We start from the raw sequence: 13,420 nt of genomic DNA, 5'->3' as shown, positions 1-13,420 counted from the left end.
AAATTCCACAATCTCATTTTTGTACTTGACAATGTGTCCTGGTTTAAAAGGGGTTTCAACATTAAAATGTATTGCCATGCAGCAATTGTCTTTCATTTGCAGTCAGCTATAGAACCTTTCCTGCCAGGGGTGGAATGGGGCTTTCTGTCACACAGGGCAAGACTCATCTCAGTGCCCAATCCCCTTTCCCCAGTAGAGAGTAGTCACCATCTATCTATAAGACTGGCATATAATACAGAGAACATCACAGTGACCACCATACAATATATAGAACATTGCCGTGACCACAATATAATGTAAAGAACATCACAGTGATGGCCATGTAATTAAGAGAACATAACAGTAGCCACCATATAATACAGAGAGCAACAGTGACAGCCAAACACAAAGAGCATCAGTGACCACCATATAATGCAGAGAGCATAAGTGACTACCATATAATACATAGGGTTTTAGCAAACATGTAATAAAGAGAAGTTTGACCACCATAAAATACAAAGAATATTTTTGATCGTCTTACAATATAATTCACTCATCAATGATTAACCATTCTTCAAAAATAAAATATTAACTACTTCAGTATCATCATAACAATCCCATTCAATGTAATTAATATAATAAACCCATTTCCAATAATTACCTTCATAACCAATTTACAATAATTACCCCTTCATTAACCCCAGCTTCATCAAATAATTACATTTATGAAAATGAACCGCATAATCCCTAAGTCTCATTAAAAAAATGTATCATAGAAAAAAAAACATTAAAGCATTACCCTCTTACCCCTTATGGTGCATACACACGATCAGATTTTTTCTTCAGATATGGACGATAACGATTTAAAAATCGTTCAGTCGTTCATATCTGAAGGAAAATCGTTCATATCTGACATGCCTGAACGATGGACGATCAATGATGCGCCTTCCCGTTTGTCAGATAACGATATCTGACATCTGATGGGTTTGCTGTCAGACTTGGACGATTCCATTCATTTTAATGCAGTCAAAAATCGTTCAATCGTTCAAATCGTTCAAAACTTTGGTCAAATCGTTCAAATCGTTCACATCGTTTAGTCGTTCAGTCGTTCATCTGACAAATCTGACAAGTCTGACAAATCTGACCGTGTGTACGCTCCATTACTCTTAATATCAGTATTACCTACCATAAACTATATGTTCCCTTCTCCCTCTACATTGTAACTTACCAGTCGGTGATGTCACCTATTTCTCCTGGTGCAGCCACAGAGCAGCGTTCAGGGAAGCTGCAGCCTGTCAGGGAGGTCCCATTAAAGGATGATCACACTGAGGAGGGGAAGGGGACAAGGAGACAAGGGCATGGCTGCAACTCTGGATCCCCTGTGAAACACCCCCTCACTCATGGCACATGCCTGTCTGCCTCATCCTACTTGCATCCCTGCTCTGAATAGACCCAAGAATTATTAAAATGGAGAGACACAGGTTCTAACAATACTGTATGCAGGTGACAAATGGTGGTAATCAAATGGTATCTACGACAATCACCTAGCCTGTAACTACCAAGATATACAAAAACATGAAAATGTTTGGGTAGATTAAGGTTTGGGTGAACTGAGGGTATGGTATACAGAGATTTTGTTGTAATATTGATTTTATAATTTCCCTTCCTTTAAAGAATGAGCTACATGCCCATATACAAATGAGTTGCAAAGATAGTCTTACATCTTCCATCCCACTGTAAATTTTGCAAATGGACAACTGAGTTATCAGAGCAGAGGTACAAAATCTATATACAGTATATCCCAGAGTGAAATGGTGTTTCCAGTTTTTTTTCTAGTACAAAATGTAAAAAGATGAAAGAAAATGTGCAGAGAATATTTTTGAAGCAAAAGGACAAAAAAACTAAATTATAAAAGAAAAATGATAAATCAGTTTTAAAAGTTTTTTAATTGATTTAACTGTTGATCTTTGTGTTGTTTTTCAGAATTCTGTTTCTCCCAGGTCATGTCTGAAAAGAAGAATTTTATGTTTAGTATACCCACCCAGCCAACAAATGCAAAAATAAAAAAAACACAAAAAAATTATGACGTTTTAAAGTTAATCTCCACAAAAAATATGCTTTCACTAAAATCGCTAAATTTTTCGAACATTGACTGGAAAAGCGTGCAAACACCCATGACCCACGGCATATATTAAGGCAACTACTGTGCATAGAGCAACACAAATAACCGGATAAATTAACACTAGAACATAGTACATAGGAGATAGATCCAAGTAAAATAATCCTATTTTTACGAAAAATTGGATTAAAACTATAAGAACACATGTTACACAAATAACCTTATGGTTAGAGTGTTATTTATTGAATTCAAATTTTTACTCACAACACATACATATAAAATTATAAAAATGCACAGCACTTATGACAGTATAAAATCACATAATATACACAAACAAAACTATTATAATAGCAATAAACATTAATGTCATCAACATGCATTGAAGAGATATACTACCCAATGTTGGACACTCTAGTGGCTAATACAGAGACCAACATACATCTATAAAACAAGAGCAGAAAAAATATATCTGAAAAAGTGTGCAAACACCCATGACCAGCGGCACTAACAAAGCAGAGAATTATGAGTATTAAGGTGAGGGCCCGAAGCCGCCATTCTAGCCCACGCCACTCAAACTGGGTCTAGGATACATCCAAAAATATTAGCAGCACACAGGAGGATCACATCAGAACTATTATTTATTATCAGTTATTTATATAGCGCACTCATATTCCACAGCACTTTACAGAGAATATTTGGCCATTCACATCAGTCCCTGCCCCAGTGGAGTGTACAATCTATGTTCCCTACCACATGCTCACACAAATACACACTAGGGTTAATTTGTTGGGAGCCAAATAACCTACCAGTATATTTTTTGGATTGTGGGAGGAAACAGGAGTACCCGGAAGAAACCCACGCAAGCACAGGGAGAATATACAAACTCCACACAGTTAGGGCCATGGTGGGAATCGAAACCCACGATCTCAGTGCTGTGAGGCAGCAATGCTAACCATTTGTCTGTCCTACAATTATAACTAGAAGTTATACCCCAAAGTACCTCCAAGAACATGAGGGAAAGGTCTGATAACCCACCAAAAGAAAGGAAGCAATATCTGAGACAAACATCCAACCTCAGGGTACACTACATATGACAACCTAAACACTAATACACCCAGTACAAATGCTGTACCATAAAAATAAATAAATAAACCAAATATAGAAAAGACATACATAACAACCGAGGTAAACCCATCCCCATCCTGTATACCTATACCCAACTGTGGCATACATTACAATCCCTAAACAGCCAACCTCTCTTCTCTACCTTGGCAAATCCATCCACAAACCACTCCTAACCCCCCCTCTAACAACTAAAACACATACATATAAAAAAATAGAACTAAAGGAAAACTATAAACAAAGGACACTTTCAGAAAGGGTAATGCAAATAGAAGTATTTCCACCGGACATGCAGTATAATAAGGGATCCTCCTGCTATACAGGAACCCAATAAAAGCAATTGACCTAAAAATAAAAGTGTTAGACCATACAACAGAAAATCAGAAAGTCAGAGTTCCCAGACAAGTATCACCAAGCCCAGCCGGGACAGTAATACAATATACCTTAAAGAAAAAGTAACAGAGCAGCAGGACTAAGCAGGCCTATATAGGCAGATCAGGATATATCAAGGCAACTACTGTGCATAGAGCAACACAAATAACTGGATAAATGATTATTAGAATATAGGAGATAAATCCAAGTAAAATAATCGTATATTTAGGAAAAATTGGACTAAAAATATAAGAACACGGTACACAAATAACCTAAAACACATAGCAAAAATAATATACAGCACTAACATCAGCAATTAGAGAGGCCATATCGATATACACAAATTCCAAAGACAATCAGGACAATGAGTCCCCCAGGGAATCATATAGCCCCACCAGATAGCAATCGCGCGGAGTGTATCAGAAAGATGAATGTGGCCTCCAGGCTCCACACACAGCAAGGTCGGGAACACCATGCCACGAAGAGACAGCAAATCACGCAGCCGCGGAAGTCTTCTATAGAGAACGAAATTCTCAAGTTTTTTAAGGGGCAAAACAGCAGCAGGCTCTTTAAGGGAGGGGAATAGCACCATAGATGCCATTAAATTCCCGTCTGGTGGAAGTCTATGGATAGGAGGGTAATAAGCTCTGTTCTCAATAAGCTTTGGAGCAGACTGTTCGGCATCCGAAAGACCCCGCAGACCAGCCGACATCAGGGAAGCAGAACCAGTAGATAGGAAAGAATGTGCAAGAACTACATCATCTGTAGTGGATACATGTAGATGAAGAACAACTGCTGCATTATCTTCCCCCTGGTTACGAATATTTTGCTTGACCAGACACAAGGACATTGGGACAACCAATACTTGGATCCGAGGCGAATCACAATGCAAAAGGGCCAGAGCAGATGATATTATCTCTAGGTTTTCCATGACCCATTCTTTACTATGATTCACAGGCTCGAGCACTTGCTGCAGGGTCACCTTTGTTGAAGTACACGACCCCTCAGGGATAATGGGAACCTTCAACACTAATGAATCAGGGAAACTCAAGGGGTCATCCTCCGTCACAGCCTGTGTAGATAAGAGGCTGGTATGTCCTCCCAATTCAATATCAGCAGCAGTGTACCCCATGAAGTCCACGGTAAAATACCAGGATAAGGGTGATGATAGGAACCCTTCTTCATGTATTAGGGACAGATCCATCTGCACCTTCTCCAGCTTATCAGAAAGCCTATTTCCACTGGATGTGACAGACTCCAGGACTAGCTTCAGGGCAACCTCAGGTGGAACATGCAGCCAAGAGGTACTGGAAGAGGGAGGTGAAGTAGAGGCAGGAGGTAAAGGAGCATCTTGTGCAGCACATCCATAGGGTAGTTGCGGGGTAAAGGAGCAGACAAAGTGTTCCAACTGAACTGCTGCAGCAACGTGGCCAGATTTCCACATGATATATTCTAGCAGCCTAGACAGCCAGGAGCAGAATGGCAGAAAGGAGGAAGCAGACCTCCACTATAGAAAGTAACTGAGCCTCACCAGGCAGTTGTCCGGGTCAAGCAGCATCGAGTACCAGTCCCTCACAGGGGAGAAAAGAAAGGCGCCATCCAGACTCACCACACACCTGTATCTATTTTCCAATTGCTCAGGAGGAGCAGCGCAAGGTAGAAAAGCCTCACCGCCGCTGGGATGCCTGTTCCCAAGGCACAGGATAGATTAGCAGGTTAGTGGACTAGAGAGCTCCAGTGTGTAGCAATCTACTCCATTGTCATCGTGGCCATGCCCAGACTGGAAATGATTTTTAAAGTTTCTGATAACCACCGATTTTATTAAATGCCAACTAATAAATCATTATTCTTTTTCTAGAACATGGTGTAATTCTTAGATAGAGAAATCTTTTTAATTCCATTTTCCCTTGAGTTTAATTTCATAGAAAACCCTTTGGGAGACTAAACTAATTTTTTGAATCCAGTGCACTAATCTGTTTAAGCAAAGTACAGTAAGTATATGCTGTATACTTGTAAAAAAATGCATAAAAGGTTACATGAAAACCTTGTATTCAATAGTACATCACCCTCTTGCTTGTAATGACATACTATGATGAATCAATGACAGCACTTAAATTCATCCAAAGATACTCAGATGTCATGGACACTACAAAGAATTTCAAGGGAATAAGTAATCTTCTGCATCAGCTTCAATATGGTTAAGTAAATCTTACTTTTTAAGTGCAGCCAACCTCATAATAAGCAGAACAGACAGCTTTCATGTGACTACAATAGTTTTTGATAATTGTACATCAATAACAATTTATAAAACATGTTTATATTTCTAAGTAAATTGAACTTTTTAACAGTTAATTGAGTATATAAATAATGAAATTCACGGCATACTGTTTTAAAGGAAAAAGTGTTGTATCATTTTCTCATTACCTATTCTTTTCCACACCATATTTTTTTTACCATTTCAATGGCTTTTGATAAGATTTCAATACAATTATTGTAAGCAGTAAAGATATAAATAATGCATTTTGAAGCCAATGACTCTTTTAGTTTTATCTTCATCTTACCAGGAAAATCAGCGTCCTTGGCATTTGAACAGGCGGAGTTTTATATTTTAGAGATTGTTAACTCTATAAAACATTGGTCTTCTTGTAAGCTCTTAAGTCACTCTCAAATGTTCAGTGCGAGTAAGTTAGCAGTAGGTGGCAGGAATGGATCAGAGGAGATTAAAATAATCATGTACAGAAGCTCTGTTTAAAATCCCTCTAATCAATTTATATCAAGAACTTTATTGTTTCTTAATCCTAATGAGTTCACTGAAAATTGAATGCAGTCACCTACTACACATACTGTATAAAATGTAAACTATAAGTGACAGTCACTAAAAGGCAAGATTGTAAAAGTACTTTAATATCTAGATATAGATATTTTCACGTTAGTTTTTGCACATTATTCTCCATATTTGAATATTTTAAAATCACAATTTCTTAGATAATTTGCTATCATGGAAATGACTAGAATGTCAAAAGGCAAAAGACAACACCACAACTAAGTTTATCACATTTGTAATATTTCCTACAATTCTCACACACAGTTACACTTATAAAAGAAAAAAAAAAATTTCTTATTGCTAAACTGGTTGTTGATGTATGCAACAGTTTAAATATTAAGTTGCTACAAATCAATTAAAATACTTATTTACTTATTTGACCCACCCACCTTTCACTGTGCAACTTTCCCTTGTACTATGGATGGGCCAGGTTAGTAGGACATCTTTTCCTCACTTCTAGTTTGCACCAGTTGTTTATATGTCTTTATCTTGAAACTAGTATCTCACAAAATAATTTGTGGCCATTTAATATTTTATCTATAACTATAAAACAATATTCAAATTTTTTTTCCTGCAGTTTAGAAGATAATCTATTTAGAAAATATAATGGAAACATGGACATGCCAACTATACAGTACTTGCAAAAATATCATCTCTATGGATCCGCTATGAACAGTGTAAAGTAAATAATAAATATCAAACCTGACAAACATATGAATTAAAGATGAACTGTATGAAGGATATGTAGAGGCTTATTCAATGCAAAAAAACCAAAAGGAGAAATTGTACACCTGGACAAATCATGTTGCAATGCAAGGGGTGCGAATACTGTATATATATCTTGTGTGTTTCATCTGATATATGGGACATGGTGGTGATTCGACATCATTTGTCTCAGGAATGCCAGAGGGGAATGAGCTTAGGTTAGTTAGTTAGGAGACTGAAGAAAGTTAGACAGAGACAGTTCATGTTCAGTGACACTGTCTTTGATGGGCAGTGCCACCAACATCAGTCCCCTAGGTAATACTGATCGAGATAGTTTTATGAATAGGCAGTCAGCAAATCATTGTTTTTTATAGTGCAGGAACATCATTATAGTAATAGTAATTATAGTAATAAAATAATTACAGTTGTGTGTGGTTTAAAAAAGTGTTATTTATTGTTAAAAAAACTTAAATATTGTGATATTAACAGTAATGGTCAGTAGGTCAAGGGCCACTGCCTTAATATTATCTGCGCAGTGTGTCGCAGTTGGTGGGCAATTTGTTTTAGGATTTTTTTGTAAAAAAAAAAAAAGTGTTTTTTCTGGTTGAAAAAACTTCAGGCGTCGATATAGAACACAACAATCAATCAGTACAACAGCAGTAGCAGCAACCAAGCACTAGCGCTGCAGCCTTTGCCATCACCAGTCATGATGATACCGCTTCAATGTCATGTGCTAAAGCCAATGCTCAAGAATAAAAAGAGGCATCCAAAAAATTAAAATGTATATTGCTAAAGAAAAAAAAAAACACTTAATAATGGGAAAGTTTCCTGCAGAAAATCATAAAATTGCCAACATGACATACACCACAAGCAGCGACAAGGAAAGGCCTTGACCTGTGTTTATGGGTGGTGGTTCTACAATTGCTAAATTGTGTAGCTAAAGCCGGTGCTAATGAGGATGTTGATGAAAAGGATGTTGTTTGTAAGTGAGACACCAGTTTAAGCAGTACATATCCATCTTAAGAAGAGGGCCATTGACATGTCTGGGCATAAGATGAAAAAAAAATCCACCTCTTATGTGTGGAATTATTTTTACCCATATCCTGGCAACAATTGTCTTGCCATCTGTAGCATTTGTAAAGCCAAACGTAAGTAGAGGTAGGGTTCTGTAACCATCTAGGATCCTCCCCCCTGTTACATCATTTGCAGCAAGAAACATGCTAAAAAAGTAACAACAAGCAGTCCAGCATCAGTTATCTCCCTTCTCTCTGCTAGATCAAAGCACCTGCAATCTCCACCACCAACACCTTCATCATCAATATCCCCAATAATGATCATAAGTAGTCCTGCATCCAGTTTGATAAAGCTAACTAACTGCACCTCTATCCAGGATTCTCCTTGAGTGCTAGGCCTACTGCTTCTGCTGGGGGTGGATCTTCATCCCTGAAGGGGACAGAGAAAACTTCTAGTAGTAGTCTCAAAAAACAATTGACTGTTAAACAATCTTTTGCTAGAGGAAGCACGTATGACAGCTGTCACCCAGTTGCACAGTGAATCACTGACGCCGTGACGGCTATGCTACTATTTGATATGCATCCAATATCCGATATTAATGCAGTGGGTTTTAATCAGTTAATTGAGGTCCTGTGTCCTCACTACCAAATACCATCTAGATTCCATTTTACTGGAAAAGCAATTCCCTGCTTATACATGGATGTTAAAAAAAATGTAATTATTGGCCAACAAAATGCCATTGTACCCACTGTCAACTTAACCACAGATATGTGGACAAGCAGAACAGGACAAACTAAAGATGACATGACTATGACAGCCTACTGGCTGGGTGTAGTGCCTTTAGCAGCATGAACAGCAGTAGAATCATTCAAATGCCAACTCATTCAGAGGAAGGCTACTCTCTGTATCACCGGCTTCACAAAGAGGCACACCAGTGTCAACCTCTTAGACAAACTCAGGGATGTCATTGCAAAATGGCTTGCCCCGCTGGGACTCTCCTCGGGATTTGTGATTTCTGATAAAGCCACAAATATTGCGAGAGCAATACAGTGGGAGATTTAGAACATGTCCCATGTTTTGCTCACACAATCAATTTGGAGGTACACAATTTTTTTTAAAATCACATGGGTGTGCAGGAAATGCTGTCCGTTGGCTGAGAAATGTTGTTCCATCCAACTCTACTGTATATGAGTCATGACAGAGATAATATACCTTACTCCTGTGCAGTGGAAAATACTTTCCATGTTGTGCAAGGTGCTGAAACCCTTCGAAGTAGTCACCTGTGAAGTGAATTCAGACACTGCCAGCTTGAGTCAAGTGATTCCCCTAATTAGACTTTTGGAAAAACAAGCCGAGAAACTAAAAGGGGAGATGAAATGAAAAGAATCTGCTAAGTATGTTGGACTTGTCCTTTATTCACTTCGCCATGATCCAAGGATTGTCAGCATCATGAAACCAGATCAATACATTTTGGTAACTGTGCTTGATCCTTGGTTTAAGTTGCATGTTGTGTCTTTCTTTCCAATGGATACAGATCTTAAGAGAACAAGTTGTCAGCTCAAGCGGCACATGACACAACGTCTCCTCCTTCAGTTTCTCAGGCAATTGCGGCTGCCTGGAAAAAAATCAGCTTTACCAAGAGACTCACTGGTGATGCAGATGAGTCAACAAAACATTTTGACATTTGGTCAGGTCTAAAATAATTGCCTAAAATTAGTGACACCTCTACTTCAACTCTATCTGATATGGTCACCATCCAAAGAAGGGTGGAGGATTATTTTAATGACAGCATCCAAATAGGCATGTCAAACAGTCCCTTTGACTACTGGCAGGAAAAAAAGGCAATTTGGAGGCCCTTGTACATGCTGGCTTTGCTTTACTTAAGATGCCCACCCTCCAATGTGTACTCAGAAAGCATTTTCAGCACAACCAGGAATCTTGTGAGTAATCAGAGTAGTATCAAAATGAACTACAAATTCCACCAGGAAGAACTTTACCGGCAATTATGTCAAAGTACAGAGGCACCTGTAATGGTGGGTCCAGCGGGGAAAATTTTATATTGTGTGAAGACAATGTACAGTACACACTGGTGAGGGTGAGAATGATAATGGCGATTACATCTTTCCTCTGTAGAGCCAATCTCTACAGATCATTGCCAGCAATTCTAGCTGCCAATTGGTAGCTTGTTTTGTAGCAACCCAAACAAACCAATCACTTCAGCCACAAGTGGCAGTCCCTACAGATAAAAATTAGATCAATAAGCGCCAATCCCATACAAATATTCTAAATAATTATCAGAGGTAGGTTTGCAGCACTCCCAACTAGGAGGTGTCTGTGGCACCGCCAAAAAAACCAATAGAACAAAAAAACAGAAAGTCAGGTAGCGCAAGCCAGCCACTATAAGATTTATGGAGTCAAATGGATAAAATTAAAAACATTTATTGTTTACATACAGTACAAACTTCTACAACATTAAAGTAACTAACAAGCTTGCATAATTATACAGAATCACCATCAGTACTTTTCATAATGCATCTTCTGAGTTAATAAAATGTTTTATTCTTCCTGCGAGTTATTAGGATATATTAGTATAGTCCAGCTGGTCAGATACCAGTATTTCTGTAGATTCTGGTTTAAAATAGGATCCAGACTTAAATATCAGATTTCATGAAAGGATTAAGGGCCTGATTCAGCTTCAGACAGAATAGCTCGCAAGCAGCTTAGCTATTCCGTCTGTGCCGATATGGTAATGCAGCAGGAGGCATCACGCAGCATCATATACTCTGCAGACCATCGGCCGGCTATGGTGACCCATGGAGTCATGCAGCCAGGTATCACAGCTGCGAGAAAGAGGTCAGGAAATCTCCGTCAGCCGACGGAGATACTGGCCTCTTCTCTCCCCCCCCCCAATGGCGATGACGTGCCTCCGTTTCAGAAAACAAAGGCCATCGCCGCCCCTTCCCCGCCACCAAACGGCAGCAGACTGTCAATCACTGACAGTCTGCTGCCAGTTTACGTGCGGGCTCGCAGACCTGTTCTGTACATGTGCAGAAGAGGTCTGGCACCAGCTCAGATTCCAGAACATTGTGAATCTGTGTTCAGCAGTGCACTAACGTGCACAGCTGAATTAGGCCCTAAATTACTGCCTCTTTTACTATCCCTAATTCCCATATATCTGTACTGGGTCTAGCAGACTGATTTACAAACTGCCAGTCTGGTGATTTTTTTCAGTCAGTGGACTTGCACTCATTAATAGCCAAATCTGCTCTCAGTGGTATTATACAGCTCCTGCTTACTGAATGCAGACATAATTTACAGTCTCATGGCAATCCTATGCAGCTCTCAGCTGCCAGAGGCCAATAATCTTGGTCAAAACATCCAATATACAGTATGGTACATCCAGCAGGAGCACACGCTATATGCTGAGTTTGTGTTTGCTGAATGTCTGTTTTATCTGGCTGTAATTCACTTTTGCTGTCAGCCAAATGCAGTGGCAGCTCGTGTAAGTGTAGTATTCACGGCTCTCACCTGCTATAAGCCAGCCTTAGTGTCAGCAGGTCTCTAAGTGGTATATCCGCTTAATGGTCCAATAACTGTAGCCAGTTAGGGTGCTTTGATGGGATAAATTCTGGAGGTCAGTAATCCAAACAGCTCACAAGTCCTTTTTTTTTTTTAACTTGTTTCCCGAAGCTGCGCAATGGTTCATCAACACTTCATAGATGTCCTATATTCTTTAAAACTGCCGTGCGTTTGTGCCGCTGATCTGTCACTTAGTTTAGCCAGCCAGGTCGCTGCAGCCTTTGGCCTTTATTGGTGAAAAGTGAAAACAATATTGTGAGATGGTCAAAATTGACTGGAAATGACTGGAAAGGAATGTTATTAAGGTTAATAATACTGTAGGAACAAAAATAGGCCCAAATTATGTGATTTTAGCTGTTTTATAAATGTTTTAACAAAAATTGCAGATCTAAAACACGCGAGGGTGGTTTTAGCAAAACCAAAACCCAACAATGAGTTAGAGCCATAAGCCAAAACACGGTGGTCGGTACACATATCTAATATATTACATTATGGTTAATTTGAATTGTTACGAGTTTCTGAAGTTTAGTTTCTGCAGATTTTAAGCATTTCTGTAATTTTATTAGTATTTTTTAAATTAGTATAATGAAAATATTTAAATTCTGTAGAGAATAATTGAAATTGTTACATATTTTACTTTTTCAGAAATAGCTATTACCACTTTTGTTATTTGTGTGTATCTAATAAATGTGACGAGATAGAGAAAATCTATTTTTTCCACTGAATTCAGCATCACTAAATTAGGCAAAAACACATGTTCATATGCCAGATGAAGAGCTTTTTTTACATTTTGTTGAATAGTTTTTACCTGCCCCTGGACACTACATTATAGGACCACTAAATAGAAGAATGCACTATGCAAAAACAAAAACTTGATGCAAACCCAGTTGAACATTTAAAAAAACTCAATTAACAAAATCAACATTAACAATATCAACATTAACAATATCAACATCATAGGAATAGACACTATCAACTGCTTAATCAAGTGGCATTCAAACAAAAGTGGTTCAACAAACTTAAAATGCTCAACAATGGTCTAACCACAGACTTAGACTTTTGGAGTTTTTATCAACAAATAACATCCATTCCTAAAATTATTGACATTATTATTATTTGTATCTTTTCTTTTATTATTATTATTATTTCAATTTTATTTTTATAATTATTTATATTCTGTTTTTTAAATTATATCAATATTATTTTCTATTTCAACCTTTCATTTTATTACATTTTTATTTTTAGATAATTATTTTCACTTCTATTTATATATTAAATCTTCTGTTTTTTTTCTGTTTCTTTGTTTCCTATTATATTTACTTCTATTTTTATTTCACAGCTACTCCAATTGTGTTATTGGCATCTTCTTAATTCTCACCCTTATTACATGAGATTTTCACTATTACTTTATGACTGCCATAATCTCATAATAGTAATAATAATTAATATGACAGGATTTTCTCACTATACACATCCCATCCATTCATGCTCATTGAACCCACCAAGGAAGTTACTGCTAGTGGCAAAACAAGTGAAATGAGGGTCTGATTCAGAGCCGGATGCTCTGACCAGAGTGCTCGTTCTGAATCAGGGCCCTCCTACCTAAAAATGGAGCGGCCTCATGGACGCTCGCATAGCTGTGGGTTACCACCCACAGCTTATGCGAGCGTCCATGATGATGGTCCATGAGCGTCCATGATGATGGA

General features: G+C 38.1%; 1 protein-coding gene across 4 annotated transcripts in view; it reads right to left on the bottom strand.

The window, feature by feature from the left end:
• ADGRD2 (adhesion G protein-coupled receptor D2) overlaps positions 1-13,420 on the bottom strand; it is a 374,363-nt gene that overhangs the window by 146,365 nt on the left and 214,578 nt on the right. The window contains exon 26 of one of the 4 annotated variants that reach the window (XM_088471096.1): positions 1,938-1,986. The exons of 2 other annotated variants lie outside the window; for them this stretch is intronic. In XM_088471096.1, the coding sequence (XP_088327222.1) occupies positions 1,981-1,986 (6 nt within the window). In that variant the 3' untranslated portion in view covers positions 1,938-1,980. Of the gene's footprint in view, positions 1-1,937; positions 1,987-11,659; positions 11,941-13,420 lie in introns of those variants that run through there. One more of the 4 variants, XM_088471095.1, reaches the window with a different exon arrangement.

Source organism: Taudactylus pleione, unplaced genomic scaffold (assembly GCF_031769625.1).
Source record: "Taudactylus pleione unplaced genomic scaffold, aTauple2 ptg000110l, whole genome shotgun sequence".
Lineage (NCBI taxonomy): Eukaryota > Metazoa > Chordata > Amphibia > Anura > Myobatrachidae > Taudactylus > Taudactylus pleione.
The sequence above is the reverse complement of the archived record's forward strand: the minus strand, read 5'-3'. Positions and strand labels throughout refer to the sequence as shown.